Consider the following 16,672-nt stretch of genomic DNA (forward strand, 5'->3'; position numbering starts at 1 on the left):
CTTGTGCGTATCATCAAAATATTGTGAAGTAACCCTGCGTATTCGATTAGCAAATCAGCAACTTATTTTGAAATTATAAACGGACATTCCGTCAACCTTGCCAAACTCCACGATGACAGTTACATCATGATCATTTGCCAGCACACTTTCTTGTGGAAGTATCGTTCTATTTTTGAGTCCTATAAAGCTCTCAAACCAACACGACACCAGTTTGCAGGGACTAGATGAATAGTGTTTTTAAATATTTAACTTAAATACCCACATGTGTAAAAACTAGTGGGTAATAGAAATTTGAATACCCAGATAGAATTACTGATACTCAATGATTTTAAAATGCATGGGTAAAATACCCACAACACCAAAAGCTTATCTGGAGCTCTGAAGAAACTGAAACAACACCCTAATTCATAGCTTTCATGCAAGTTCTATAAATACAAACTAAATGTTTATGTGGAGGTTCTTTGAACAAATGTGTATAGCTTTATGTACATTATCACATATACACCATTGCTATCACATTCAGGCACATAGTTCTGACTACAAAGAGTCTGTCATAAACAGAAACTGGTTCCTTCAAAATGACTTTCAGCAGATGAGTATCCTTGTTCACTTAAATAATTTAATTTGAATAAATAATTTACATGAATTATTTGAAAACAATTGTTCTCTGGATCAAACCTACAAGCCCTTGTATTTGTTATTGATATAAGATGGTGGCGTATCCTAATCCTTGACTGCCATGAGGGCATTAACATTAAATGGAGCTCAAGAGAGTAGTGAGTGAGTGAGTATGGTTTTATGTCGCTTTTTGCTTCACACATTGTACCCATGTCGGGAATCGAACCCGACTCTTCGGCGTGACGAGCGAACGCTTTAACCACTAGGCTAGCCGACCACCCTGCTCAAAAGAGTAGGTAACAAACTATTTTAATGTGCTCCAAATAACAGGAATGCATGATCCCTTTCTTTCATGACATGTTTTCTGGAAGCAAACTTTTCACGAATGGAAATCAAAATCGATTGAGCAACTATAAGGGCTTTCAACCCTCTCCCCAGGCTAAATTAACTAGCTTTTCAGGTTGGTAATCCTTCTGAGAAACTCAAACAGCAATAGATTTGTCGTCTGATTGTGTTACGTGTAATCAGTGCTGATTTGATTATTAGAAAGATTCTGATAGATTTTTCAATTTTTATACTTTTTTTTGTATGTATGTGTATGTGACTGCTTGAACCACTGGTGACCTTGACCTTCCTGAGACATTGAGTGGTCAGCATCTAGAGGTCAGAACACAACTGTTGGTCAGATGACCGTCCAGACTTGAGGGCACACAGCAAGTCTCTGCGACATTTGTCATCACAGGCATCAGTGGGATGAGATTTGTAGTACAGGCTGAAATGGGGAAAAAATCATTCTGGTGAATGTTCTCCATTTTGTTTTGTGTAGGCCCATATGCCAGTCTACAGAAATGTACATTAACGACAGCTCTAGTCTGATATAAATGGTTGAATTACTACTTAGCAAATCCCTGAATCCTTGAAAGTGGCATTCCCCAGTCTTAGGCCAATCAGATTTCTCCTATCAATGCTCATCCTGAATTACACATACCGTATTCGACGTAAAAAGCGCCTAGGGCGCTCTCAACATTAGAAATGGGGGGCTTTTAATAGAATGTTATTTATGTGAAAAAGAAACAGTCTTGAAAGATAAATTTCGTGGTTTATGCTGACAGCCTGAAATGTTTATATACGTCAGATATATTTTTCCAGAATTTAATTGCGTATTACACGCGAATTATTAAGTCTTTTGTATATTGATCAATCAGAAGGAGTGCTAATTGGGATTGTTCACCAGCAAATATATTAGTAAATATCGCCGTGGGCGCTTGTTAGAGCAGGGCGATTATTACGTCGAATATGGTAGTTTTAAATAATGACATGATGGATATTAAAGAATGGTATTGTTTTACCCAGAACTTGTTGAATTACCAAACAATCTCTTGTTATAATCCCATTGCTTTTAGGAATGAAATACTCTCACACACACCAGAACAGCTAGATGACATAAAGGGAATAAATTAATCAACATACTTGAAAATAACAAATGATATCTATGAATAAATATGCAAAATCTTTGATTGATCGAACAAAAAATGCAAATGCGAATGGTACGATGACAAAGCATCATTGACAAAAGAAAAATTAAATTTGTCAAAATACTTTAATTCATTAAATTTCTGATTTGTTTTAACCTTAAAAACACGTTTTGGTGTGACATGAGAATGTGTCCACTGACATATCGGATGCTGATCTGTTATTCCCTGATAACATCTGAGCCATAAGCCATAATCAAATCAAATAATATGAGTAAGTGAGTGAGTGAGTGAGTGAGTATGGTTTTATGCTGCTTTTAGCAATATTCCAGCAATATCGCAGCGGGGGACACCAGAAATGGGCTTCACACATTGTACCCATGTCGGAAATCGAACCCGGGTCTTCGGCGTGACGAGCGAACGCTTTAACCACTAGGCTACCCGACCGCCCCTCGAATAATATGAGTAAGCTGACCAAGCAACCATCTGACTAACCGAGTAAGCTCACCTACCTGTAATAAGTCTGGAACAGTGTGGCGTTGTCTCTCATTTGATAGATGAGCTTATTCCAATCTTTGGGATACAGTGACTCCATGTTGTATGTGCTCTGCAGTATAATGTAACAGGATAAACTACAAAACTCATCATACACAGCTGGGCCTATCTATATTTGAGACCTGGCAAGTCTCAGCAATACGGTTGGTCCAAGCCTGACCACTGTGATATACTCAACAGCAACATCATGTTGCACATTGAACATTAATAACATCTACAGTTGAACCTCGTTGTGTCAAACTTGTGGGAAAAAAGTCTGACTACCTGGGGTTTGAGACATTCAACACTGTGAATTTTCAAAAACCTGACATCATGTTATGAGAGATTTAATCAGGTCCTGACACAACAATAGATTTCAAGGCGTACATAAAGTTCAGTACCAAGGCTGCTGGTAGTGACATGGTCGGCAACTCTGGCGTATCTATTGCACTATCCCCATCCGGCTTGGGTTCATTGTTTAAGTCACATCTTGAATAATAGATTCACTGACATAATCTTAATCCGTCATACTTGTCATACAACATTCACATGCCATCAACAGTCCCGTGAGAATATTTTACTGTATACTTGCCGCCGATGTGTATACAGTAATCAGCTTGCACCATTATGTGAACTGAGTTGAAAGTTTAATGTTTCGCAAATGTGGGTATGTGGCATTATTTGTTATTTTGAACTGTTCGAGTCATCAGGGGGATTTCATGCTTAATATGGATACTTGGGACCCTCATATTATTTGAGATGACCAAGAATTTGTTCCATCAAGTTTGATAGATCCGAGTGTAAATGATTGTAAACTAAACAAGGAATTCGCAGGGACTGGAAGGTGAGTTTGATACAACAGGGAATTTGACACATCCAAGTACGACACGAGGTTTGACTGTAAAGTTCTTGTGCACTAATATTCTCGGAAGCCCTGAGCTAATTATCAAAGATGATTGAGTGACAAAAATCAGAAAATGACAATCTGAACTTTGTATTTCTGAAGAAAATGTCAGTTAAAAACAATGTTCATGCTACAAGTGAACTGGTTTCCGTGATTGAAACAGATGTAATGTTGCCTCCCATTGGACTTGATGCACATTATTTGCATCCATTCTCAATTTCTATGCGTGTAGCACAAAGGGGATACTATAGTTGTGTTCATGTCATACCATGTTTAAGACATGAGTGTCTAAATACCGGAATTTAGGCACAAGTATTGCAAACATAGTGTGCCATGAACACGAATATAATGTTGCATTTAGAAATTGGAGTACTAAGTAAGTATAGGATTTATGGATGAACAACTTCTTTATTACAATTAAGAGCGACGTTTCGTTGTAGGTTTCAACACTTGCTTCATAAGGGTGTTAGAACCTACACCAAAACGTCGCTCTTAATTGTAATAAAGAAGTTGTTCATCCATAAATCCTATACTTACTACAAATATAATGTTCTGTCTATTTAAGTCACAACAGCAGCAGAACCACAATTTGTCGAATGGCGTCAACAATCTTCAGCTATGACGTCATTTCGAGGGGCCTAACATTATTGCAAGTGCCATGGTTAAACTCCTACCTTGCTTCACAATTCCAAAGGCTGGGTTTGCACGTGCAAAAAAGTCTTACAATGACCGAAAGAGATAGCCTTCTACACTGGACTAATCAAATGAACACACATCTATCTTGAGGTGGCGGAATGCATTACGATACCTTGGCTGTGTATTCCAGCTGCCACTGGGGTGGACTGCTTGCTGTGTTAGCCTGGGTCAAGTTCAGGATATATGTCTCATGATCCAACACACTCTGGAATAAACACAACAGAAGCATTGATAACAAAATATCAAAGAGAAAGCATCAAGTTTCAGTGTCCAACAAAAGTGAGTGATTGAATGTTGTTTTACCCAGAATTCCTGATATGTCCTGGTAGACTGTAAATAATCAAGTTTGAACCACGTAAGTTAGTGACCGAGAGCATCAGCATGAATTATCATACCATTGATGACATCTTACGAAAATCATGAGGTACATGTACTTTTCTGGGCCCGAATCCCAACAGTGTCCAAACAAGGTATGAGTAGAAGAGAAGGTTTGTTTGTTTGTTTGTTTGTTTGTTTGTTGTTTAACGCCGCACTCAGCAATATTCCAACTATATGACAATGGTCTATAAATAATCGAGTCTGGACCAGACAATCCAGACAATCCAGACGATCCACGGAATTGGGAAACAATGACATGCATAAACCAAGTCAGTGAGCCTGACCATCCAATCCCTTTAGTCGCCTTAACGACAAGCATAGTCACCTTTTACAGCAAGCATGGGTTGCTGAAGACCTATTCTACCCTGTATCTTCACGGGTCAGAAAAGTAAGTAACACTAAATGTGCATGTGTCTGTTTACAGTTCGATGAACCAATAAGATATTATTAGTCACATGGGGAAGAAATTGGGCATTTCTCAGGTTGTATATGAAACTTGAATACATACATCTATCAGAATCTTAAATCAAGGTATGATAAAATATAATAACAATTACACGTTCCATATATTGCGAAATATGCATTAATAACTTATTAAAGAATACTTTTGAAAAATAAGAAAAAACAATTATGATTTGCAATTTGATAAAGTGACACAATTAAAAATAAGAAATTAACTGCATCAAATGTTTTGTACGACATGTATTATGAGAAATATGAGTGTTGTCATAGCTTAAGTTGAGAAAAGATAAGACTTTATTATCCAACTTTTAACCCACGTCATAGGTTTTTTTAAATATATGTACTTATATCACCGTATGAGTACACTTTAATAAAAAGGGATACTAACAGGCTAAGATTTGCGTACAGTGAACTGTTAAAAAGCATCAAACAGATAAACATTTAAAAGGCTTATTCTGGCTGGTTTGAATGATTTCCATGCCCTGTTTGTTTTCAGCATGTTTTCAGAATTTAACACAATTGATAACAGTCATGCTTGCTAGGAACTTCTGATTATTTACACTGTTTTATCAGCGTAAAGACCCATAGTATTCAAAGAGTGATATTCTTAGAAGGATGCAAGGAACATCACCAAGGACTAGAATCAAGGGAAGGTAACTCCTACCCAGGAACATCCGGAGTAGTTTGCATCCAGCTCATAGATCCTGTAGCCCAGGTTCAAGTCGGGGTATGGTGTGATGCTTGGCACGATGTATGCCATGCTGACTGGGCGAGTGAAGTTCACATTGTCATAAAACACTTCAAATTCATCTCGGTGAGTGTGCCCAAAAAACTGGGCAGCAATAGTACTTTCAAATCTGAAATAAGAAAAATGGCAATGAAATTAACACTAAACTAATTTCTTATTAACAAATAAAAATTTTATATAGCTATGATCAAAGTAAAAACAATGAACACCTCTTCTCTGTAAGTTGTGTCAAAGTGAAAATTAATCACGGTTATTTCCTAAAAACATGTCTCAAGTATTTTACATTGAGTGACATTTATCTGCTTATAAATAATACATGCTACATGTGCTTCTTAAAATGATGCTTCATGTGCTTAACCTGATGCTACAAGTTATTCTTGATATGATGCTACAAGTACTTCTTGATATGATGCTACAAGTACTTCTTAATATGATGCTACAAGTACTTCTTAATCTGATGCTACAAGTACTTCTTAATGTGATGCTACAAGTACTTCTTAATGTGATGCTACAAGTACTTCTTGATATGATGCTACAAGTACTTCTTGATATGATGCTACAAGTACTTCTTAATGTGATGCTACAAGTTATTCTTGATATGATGCTACAAGTACTTCTTGATATGATGCTACAATTACTTCTTAATCTGATGCTACAAGTACTTCTTGATATGATGCTACAAGTACTTCTTAATCTGATGCTACAAGTACTTCTTAATGTGATGCTACAAGTACTTCTTGATATGATGCTACAAGTACTTCTTAATATGATGCTACAAGTACTTCTTAATGTGATGCTACAAGTACTTCTTAATGTGATGCTACAAGTACTTCTTGATATGATGCTACAAGTACTTCTTGATATGATGCTACAAGTACTTCTTAATGTGATGCTACAAGTACTTCTTGATATGATGCTACAAGTACTTCTTGATATGATGCTACAAGTATTTCTTAATATGATGCTACAAGTACTTCTTAATCTGATGCTACAAGTCCTTCTTGATATGATGCTACAAGTACTTCTTAATGTGATGCTGCAAGTACTTCTTAATCTGATGCTACAAGTCCTTCTTGATATGATGCTACAAGTACTTCTTAATGTGATGCTGCAAGTACTTCTTAATCTGATGCTACAAGTACTTCTTGATATGATGCTACAAGTACTTCTTAATCTCCACTGAGAGGTCATAGCAGTAAATCTAACAACACTGTAAATAAACTTCATCATCACCTGTTTACAATGTTGTAGTAGTTCCAGCTCCAAGCCTTCAAACATTCCTTGATACCAGGAGGCATGTGACCCAGAATATGTACCTACAGTCACACAATCATACAATCAAACCATACTAATACATTTGCATTATTTATATATCATGTAGTTATTATGTAACACCACAAACCACATTCCTCTTCAATGTAAATATACCATTTCTGCCTGCCACGTTTCATCACGAGTCAAGCATGAAGTATTTACTGGTATATGCATGTTAACACATCTTTCTCACAATGACAAGGTATTACCACATCCAGACTTCTTTAATCAGGATACTATATTGTAAGGCCTTCCTTTTGAAATGACAAATTGTTTTGAAAGTGATCATTTAGTTACTGACAAGTATATTTTCTCTGCAGTAATTGTCATCTTTCCATTCAAGTGAGTTGATAGTTTGGTTTATACTGCTTTAAACAGTATTTCAGTTATATGACAGTGTGTCAGTTTGGTGTGGGGGGAAAGCCCGAAGTGATACAGGACTTTGACATGTACCACTTTGGTAATACAAGGAAGGGTGGTGCTGACAAACCAACAGGCATAATCTGGGTGACTCTGGGATTCAAACCCAGGATCATAGAGTTCTGGCACACCAAGGGACACAACTCTTCACAATGTAACAATATCAAGTCCAAGAGGTATACATGCATTAGGATTACGGCTAGTTGTCAGAACAATATTTTAAATTTTGCCAACTTTACAACTTGGATATTATAATTATTGGCATAACACAAGGACCATTTACTGAAATGTCTATTTTCTGAAGAGCGTGATGCCCAGCACTTACCTTCTCCTTCTTCTTCTCAGCATCCTGCAGCACATCTACCAGCCACTGTAGCTGGCCGGCTGGGTCAGTCGTGTTTAGTAGCAGCCACCTGAAGATTTAGGGATAAGCCTTTGTGTAAAGATTAGAGCATGAGGACCCAGTGTCTTACCACTAAAATCGTTAGATAAAGACAGAGGTGCAGAATGGTTTAACAAACCATCTCCAAGATTATACACCAGGATTCTGAGTATTCTAACCTCTACATAAATGGTCGTACCAGGGAAAGGATACTATTCAAATAGGACCAACTAGCGCATATGTATCAATTAAGTACACATAACTTGCTGATGTTGAAGGGCCTAATATGAGAAAAGAAAGCCCTGTGTTTCTTTTAATAATAAACTACCAAATAACATGCATATTCAATGACTAGAATAACATACTCATATTAACTGTCACTCATGTTGGTCTTGATGATAGTAAATATTGAATAATGTATTGCACTGAATTTCTGCCATGAGGCTATGCAGAAGACAACAGAGAGCTCCAGATAACTTTCTGAGCAATTGAGTTTTTATTTGGAGGTTTCTATTTTAATTGGGTTATTACATTTTTCATTGAGTAACCAATAGTTTTTCACTCATCTATTCATCATTCTATTGCTTTTTTCCAAAAAAGAGTAAACATTTTGAGATTTAAAAAAACCCATAATAATCTTTCAGATGTATATGAGGGTTCTATCTATAGGCTTGACTCGGAAAGTAAATTAGCTCCATTATTTAGGCATACTGTTTTTATACATTTGAGTTTTTCATTTAATGCATGCAATTCTGTACGCAAGTTAATTGAAAGTAATTATGTTTTGAATATTTTGGGGGGTATTTAACGCAGATATGCAGCTTATCTATAGCTCTGCAACAATCATTATTTTACTGTGCAGATGTTGTAGGTACGACTGTCTGGCCATGCTGGCAACCCACATTTTTCATCTCATTGTTCCAGAATCAAAGATAGGAAAACAGAAGACATAGGTTTAACTACTCATTCACCAGGAATTCTGAATCCCAAAATGTATACATTGTTCCCTTGTGTGCCATGTGATTCTTACCAGTTCTGGTTGTTGCAGTAGTTGGTATTGACGGACACGATGCGCAAGCCTGGATAGGGGGACACCTCATAGAAGCTGCCTCTGTTAAAACAAAAAAAATGTCCATCTTAGGCAGACCAGCCAGCTTATAGTAACTAGGTGAGTACGTTTTACATCACTTTTAGCAACATTCCAGCAATATCACGACATGGGACACCAGAAATGGGCTTCACACATATTACCCATGTCGGGAATCGAACCCGGGTCTTCGGCGTGACGAGCGAACGTTTTAACTGCAAGGCTACCCGACCACCCCAACTCATATAATTGAAATCAACCCGAGGCTTTTGGCATGAAGGGCGATTGCTTTAACAACTCACGGAACAAGGCTATTTCAAATTTGCAACATTTAAGATCAAATAGGGAAAATTAGAACTTTTTTTAAAGGATGTTTAAAGATAAGCAAATATGAGTGAGTAAGTAAGTATGTTTTTACGCCGCTTTTAGCAATATTCCAGCAATATCATGGCAGGGGACACCAGATATGGGCTTCACACATTGTACCCATGTCGGGAATCCAACCTGGGTCTTCGGCGTGATGAGCGAACGCTTTAACCACTAGGCTACCAGACCGCCCCAGCAACTATGAACATTTACATAATATACATCATATATACTACTCAAAACAAGTTTAGGAACAGACAATTGGAAGGCTGAGTTGCAATACCCAGAAGCCTGTAATGTGCCAAATACAGCATTACTGCAACAAGTTTCTGAGAAAATCTACAAAATGAGTCCTTAGCACCCATGAAATAATCAGCTATGTTCTCACAGTTTGATGGTTGCCTTGGTATCCTGAGGTAACCAGTTGAGCCAGCTGTCGGCGATGGCGTCGTACAACCAGGAGATGGAGTTGTTGTTGGTAATGAACGGAGGAGGAAAACTGTTGAATGTAAAAAGTGCAAGATGTCCTCATTGTGTTTGTTCACATGATTATGTATTTAATATCAGTTCATATGAAGGACTTTTTCAGACACAAAAGTATCATATTTGTCTAAAGTTGTTTAAAATAATCATAAGGCTCTGAAAGGAACATTTTGGTTTCCATATTTTTTAATCAGTCATAGTTGAGTAATGGGACATAGTAATGCCCATTGAAATTAAAGCCTAGTTTAGAAAATGAATTAGAGTACCGGTAATGTCCCTTTGATCAAATATGGCGTTCCACAAGACTCAGTCAGGACTAACAATGTCCACTCATGAAGCTCTGCGCCTCAAAGTCTGATTTGTCAAAGACACATGTTGCTTAAAAGAAGAAAATTTATTTTGAAATTCACTGTTAAATCGATCTTGTTATTTGTGCATACATGTTGCTTAGATTGCACATATTTTCTATCTACAACAGCAATGAAGGTATATTCCTCATACAGGCCTACCTGTTGACTGGAGAACTCTCATGGTTACCCAGTGATGAGTAGATGGTTTTCTTCGGGAAGTACTTCTTGAAGAGCTTGGTGAGTCTGTCAATGGCAGACAACTGATCATCTCTAGATTGGTTCCAGATGTCATGAGCTGGGAGGTCGCCTGTCCACATGACATAGTCGTACTAGAACACAGACAACCATGTCATTTACAATCACATTAGACAGATGTTAAATTGATATTTACTCAATAAACTCAAGGCCCATGAAGATCCGGGTTAGAACAGGTCTTCAGCAACTCCTGTTTGCTTGAAAAGGCAATTATGCTTGTTGTAAGAGGCAACTTTACAGCATGAGTAAAGACCCATGCCAAAGGATGATGCATAAACAGCTAGGTGACACATTGTAGCCATCCTTTCTTCACTAAACCTTTCGTTGCACAACCATGGAGAAATAACAAAAATAACTGTACCTCTGTAGACTTGTTCTGCAGATGCTCAAACAGGTTCTCTAGGGTCGACAAGGGTGTGTCACAGTTCCTGTAGTCTCCCCACTGCCCCGCCCCCATCTCTCCTGGATCTAGACACATACAACAGGGAGAGAGATATTACACTACAGTCTCCCCACGGCCCTGTCCCCATCTCTCCTGGATCTAGACACATATAACAGGGAGTCAGGCATTACTGTATTGTCTCCCCATTGCCCCGCCCCATCTCTCCTGGATCTAGACACATATAACAGGCAGGCAGATATTACACTACAGTCTCCCCACAGCCCTGCTCCCATCTCTCCTGGATCTAGACACATATAACAGGGAGTCAGATATTACACTACAGTCTCCCCACAGGCCTGCTCCCATCTCTCCTGGATCTAGACACATATAACAGGCAGTCAGGCATTACTGTATTGTCTCCCCACTGCCCCGCCCCCATCTCTCCTGGATCTAGACACATATAACAGGCAGGCAGATATTACACTACAGTCTCCCCACAGCCCTGCTTCCATCTCTCCTGGATCTAGACACATATAACAGGGAGTCAGATATTACACTACAGTCTCCCCACAGGCCTGCTCCCATCTCTCCTGGATCTAGACACATATAACAGGCAGTCAGGCATTACTGTATTGTCTCCCCACTGCCCCGCCCCCATCTCTCCTGGATCTAGACACATATAACAGGCAGTCGGATATTACACTACAGTCTCCCCACAGCCCTGCTCCCATCTCTCCTGGATCTAGACACATATATCAGGCATTACTGTATTGTCTCCCCACTGCCCCGCCCCCATCTCTCCTGGATCTAGACACATATATCAGGCATTACTGTATTGTCTCCCCACAGCCCTGCTCCCATCTCTCCTGGATCTAGACACATATATCAGGCATTACTGTATTGTCTCCCCACTGCCCCGCCCCCATCTCTCCTGGATCTAGACACATATAACAGGCAGTCAGGCATAACTGTATTGTCTCCCCACTGCCCTGCCCCCATCTCTCCTGGATCTAGACAAATATAACAGTAAAGTCTAATAGCTTAAGAAATATAGATCTGGGTATTGAACAAATATTGTCATAAATGGGTCTTGAATAAATGGGTCAACTGATCACAGTATCTCATTGTCAACCCGTTGAGGATACAGGGTAGAATAGGTATTCAGAAACCCATGTTTGTCGTAAGAGGTGACTAACGGGATCGAGTGGTCAGGCTCGCCGACTTACTTGATGCATATCATCGTATCCCAATTGTGTGGATCGATGCTCATGATGTCAATCACTGGTTTGTCTGGTCCAGGCTCAATCATTTACAGACTGCTGTCACATAGCTGGAATATTGCTGAGTGCGGCATTACACAACAGACAAACAAAACAAATATCTCACTGTCCTATGAACTGTTCTAGTGTATATAGATATAGATCAATATTTTCATGTAAGTAGACTACATTCACATTGAATGTGACAGTTAAAGCTTGTAAATAATAACAAACGGCGAAAACATAATGGATATATATTTTTACACTATGAACGGTAAACAACTTGTATCATTGCAATGTGCGAGACAAGGCGAAGATCGTGAGATTGGCCGAGTGCGCTCCCCTGCCTCGGCCTCGGTTAAACGGCTCATCGTCTATAACGCCCACCAATTATTTGGACCCCATAGGTAGCGTTGTAGCGAGGGATCAATGTAGTGTAAAACCAGGAAAATATTATTTGAAATGACTTTCTTCCTTGTTCATGTTGTTACAGAAAACCATATAGCCCCAACTTTGGAATATAGTGATTTATCATACCTCCATGTCAGAATGATGAGATCTGATTGGTCCACGTGATCTTGACAAAATACTGTGTAACCCGCCTTGGAGTGTAATAAATTTATCAGCGGGGAATAAATCTCTTAAACCCCACCACGAGCAATAAAGGCTGCATTTGCATTTCTGAGAGACAGAACAAATCTCTTATACCCCGCTTCAAAGCAAAGAGTTGCACGCTTTTTCTGAGTCAGTGGAAGTCACGTGACATAGCACAAGTTAACCTCAGCTCAATCAATTTTTAATTTGTGTTAATTCATCTACAATGTCACATTGATGGTAAAATAAATTTATTGTAGCAGGATCACTTGGGGTACATAGGTACATTTTATGCATCCCTCAGTTGGTTTAATTCGCAAAAAAAAAACCTTGTGATCCTGGTACAACTTATAATGTGTTTGATAGAAATACAAAAATGTTATGGATATTTTAAAACTAATTCAATCGTTTTACTATATGTCACTAACCCAGTTTTCCATCGTCGGCACGGCAACAGAGTGGCTCCTTACACTCTGCCCTGGCTCCAGGCTGGTAGAGGGAGTCAAAGTGGATGTCGGAGATATGCAGTACTCGCAGTTTGGGGGATCCCGGCTGTCAACATTTTATATTTACACAATATTTTTAATAATGTAAGTACTTTTCAATGATAAAACTACATAAGTCAACATGATTTGTTTGTTGGTTTGTTGTTAACGCAGCACACAGCAATATTCCAGCTACATGACGGCAGTCTGTAAATAATTAAGAATGGACCAGACAATCCAGTGATTGAGGTCATGGGCATCAATCCACGCATTTGGGATACGATGACATGCATTAACCAAGTCAGCGAGCCTGACCATCATGAGCCATGAGCCAGACAACAATATAATCAGGCCTTGTTTGTCATGCTTAGGTCCATGTGACCAAGCTTATAATCAAATAGATTCAATTATAAACAAGTGCAAAAGTGAGCGTGGCTAAATAATACCACCAACCCGCCTGTGTGTCAGTAGTAACAAATTAGGGTTTGAAATTTATTTTTTTTAAATTACCGGTAATCATGGTAATAAAAACATTTTTTTTCGTTTGACTGCTCCCCTCCACATGACACAGATTATATGTACTAAGTTTGAGATGAATCCCCTGAATAGTTTAAGAGAAATCGCGCGGACAAAGTTTTTGGACGGATGTTAGGGATTGAAAAATTAATTAAAAAATAGAAAATTCATAAAAAAATAATTTTTCTTTTGACTGCACCCTTCATATGACACAGATTATATGTACTAAGTTTGAGATGAATCCACTGAATAGTTTAAGAGAAATCGTGCAGACAAAGTTTTTGGACGGATGGACGGACAGACGGACAGACGGAATCTTGGTATAACTATATACCCCCGACATTTTGTCGGGGGTATAATAAAAATATACCTAGCTATTTAAACTGTCACTTGCTTACAACTTCATGAAATACAAAGTCCTTTAAAAATAGCACATTTTCTCCTTAATCTTCAAATATTTTCCTTATCCATAAAATGAATTGCCAACAAGGTAAATCCAATAAAATCTCCTTCCTGCAAGAGTTTCACTATGCACGCACGTTCATTGTCATATTAGCACACATGTTGTATTTGTCTACCCAGAAGTGAAATCTTTGATACATCCTGTCAGTGTTTCCTGCTTGCACTATGTCACTTCCTTTATTCCCTCTTTGTGATGGGTATACATGGTATAGTGCTGGTTTTCGTACAGACTGACACTGACCAACATATATTGCTTACTTTCTTTCATCTATAATTTGTTGCAAACCTGATAAAACAAACGGACCCATATATCGGACTTCCCCTGCACAGTTTTGACAACTTCACGTCATATTGTTAGGTGTTACTATGGTCACAAGGCGGGAGCAATAGACACATTTTAAACAGGAGTGTGTGAGTGAGTGAGTATGGTTTTACGCCGCTTTTAGCAGTATTCCATCAATATCATGGCGGGGGACACCACAAATGGGCTTAACACATTGTAACCATGTGGGGAATCGAACCCAGGTCATCTGCATGATGAGCGGACGCTATAACAACTAGGCTACCCCACCGCCCCTTCAATCACAGGAAAGTTGCTACTTTCTAAATACTTTCTAAATATCCTAATTTCATTTTGACTTGTCACTGGTATAAACTTTGCCAACAAGATGACAATATGCATAATTTTGAAAATCACAAGATACCATCATGTTCCTTAATTTTCCAAACATATTGTGATACATATTGATCAGCATTTCAAATCTAGTATACTGGTACACTGGTAATCCTGCGAACCTCTAATCATTTTGTACGATTCATGCAGAACATTTTGAAAAGGCAGAGAAAAGAGAAAAAAAGACTGTCAAACTGGTAGCCATGACAATTTCTGTGAGCAAATTTTAGAGACATCAGAGTTTAGATAATTTTAGCATCACAAGTACGTTCTCCTTATTTCAATATAGGAGTACTGGCAAAACTAACGTTTGTTTGTTGATTTGTTGTTTCACACTGCACTCAGCAATATTCCAGCTATATGACGGCGGTTTTAAAATAATCGAGTCTGGACCAGACAATCCAGTGATTGACATCATGAGCATCGATCCACGCAATTGGGAACGATGACATGCATCAACCAAGTTAGCGAGCCTGACCACCAGATCCTGTTAGTCGCCTTTTACGACAAGCATAGTCGCCTTTCACGGCAAGCATGGGTTGCTGAAGACCTATTCTAACCCGGATCTTCATGGCAAAACTAAAGAGCACCCTTAGAGTACTGCATGGATTTTAGTGGACTAATTTTGGATATGTACCAGGTCATATAACAGGTCAATAAACAATAAATAAAGTTTACTCAGTTGAACTTTGTAGCTTAGAACCACCTGTGTGACTAACAAGTGCCACTAGTAAGCAGTACGTTCAATTTTTGTGCAACAATTTCATGACTTGACTGTTTAGGAGTCGCCAGCACACAGTCTTGTTTGGGAAAGAAACTTGTGATTGATTTCTGAATCGCCATGTTTATATGCAAAATACACATTTTTGACCAATTAGATTTAGCTGCAGTATGCTGTTTCCTTAGCAATTGGGTTTTCGCACACAGTGAAAATGAAAAGGGGAAAGCCATTTTATTGCGAACACAAAGTAGTTTTCAAAGAAGATGCTGCTTGAAATCAGAATGTTATTTTGCAAAATAAATGAATCTTAAACCATATATATATGTTCTGATGCGTATATGATCTCGCATATTTGTATCTGTACATATGCCAATACGGCCTTTATGTGGAGCCCTGAGATATCATTGCTGGCATTATATACACAAAGTTTCAGCTTCATAAATAGACAGGTTTTCAAGCGGTGAATGTGAAGATTTGAATGCTGTTCATTAGTCATGCATCACTGTAAAAGGACTTGGAATGTATGCTGCAATCTGAATTAATCTGGTTGCAAAACTTGTTGAATGGTATTTTAAACTTGGAAATCTTTGAGACTTTTCACTGCGTAGGAATACTTTTCTTGATAAGTATCTACTTTTTTTTCAATCAACTGGCAAAATGTATAAGTTCAATTAATATTCATCAGAACAACTTTGAATTAGTTCGTTTTTTTCACATTTGGCTAACCAAGTGAGTTCAGTTACCATGGAATCCAATGTATCAAGATGTCAACGCTCTCCAGGGTGAAGACATAGCATTTCAGAGTAACGTCATTGGCACAGGTTGCATCGAAATTCACTGTGCAGAGTTTTGTCCCTTAGGCGTGCCAGAAACCTATGATCCTGGTTTTCGAATGCTGATTACATTTCTAGGTTTGTTAGCACCATGGATTTCACCGAAATGGTAAAAGTCTGAGACTTGCATCACTTTGGGATTTCCGCCCACATTAAACTGACACCCTGGAGTAATGTTCAAAGCAGAGTTAAAACCCAACTTACTCAATCTCTTACAGACCCATGAAGATTCCGGGTTAGAATAAGTCTTCAGCAACCCCTACTTGCCGTAAAAAGCG

At 38.5% G+C, this 16,672-nt stretch overlaps 1 protein-coding gene across 2 annotated transcripts in view; it reads right to left on the reverse strand.

The window, feature by feature from the left end:
• Positions 1-259: 259 nt before the first annotated feature.
• Positions 260-16,672, reverse strand: part of LOC124120575 (sphingomyelin phosphodiesterase-like) — a 30,739-nt gene continuing 14,326 nt past the window's right edge. For both annotated transcript variants that reach the window (XM_048394672.1, XM_046483434.2), the window contains exons 4-14: positions 13,133-13,256; positions 10,831-10,937; positions 10,374-10,543; positions 9,770-9,880; positions 8,959-9,039; positions 7,872-7,959; positions 7,046-7,128; positions 5,729-5,921; positions 4,337-4,429; positions 2,603-2,697; positions 260-1,390 (exon numbers count right to left, since the gene is read on the reverse strand). In XM_048394672.1, coding sequence (XP_048250629.1) covers positions 1,276-1,390; positions 2,603-2,697; positions 4,337-4,429; positions 5,729-5,921; positions 7,046-7,128; positions 7,872-7,959; positions 8,959-9,039; positions 9,770-9,880; positions 10,374-10,543; positions 10,831-10,937; positions 13,133-13,256 — 1,260 coding nt within the window. In that variant the 3' untranslated portion in view covers positions 260-1,275. The remainder of the gene's footprint in view (positions 1,391-2,602; positions 2,698-4,336; positions 4,430-5,728; positions 5,922-7,045; positions 7,129-7,871; positions 7,960-8,958; positions 9,040-9,769; positions 9,881-10,373; positions 10,544-10,830; positions 10,938-13,132; positions 13,257-16,672) is intronic.

This window comes from Haliotis rufescens, unplaced genomic scaffold (genome assembly GCF_023055435.1).
Source record: "Haliotis rufescens isolate VD_foot unplaced genomic scaffold, xgHalRufe1.0.p SCAF_1, whole genome shotgun sequence".
Classification (NCBI taxonomy): domain Eukaryota; kingdom Metazoa; phylum Mollusca; class Gastropoda; order Lepetellida; family Haliotidae; genus Haliotis; species Haliotis rufescens.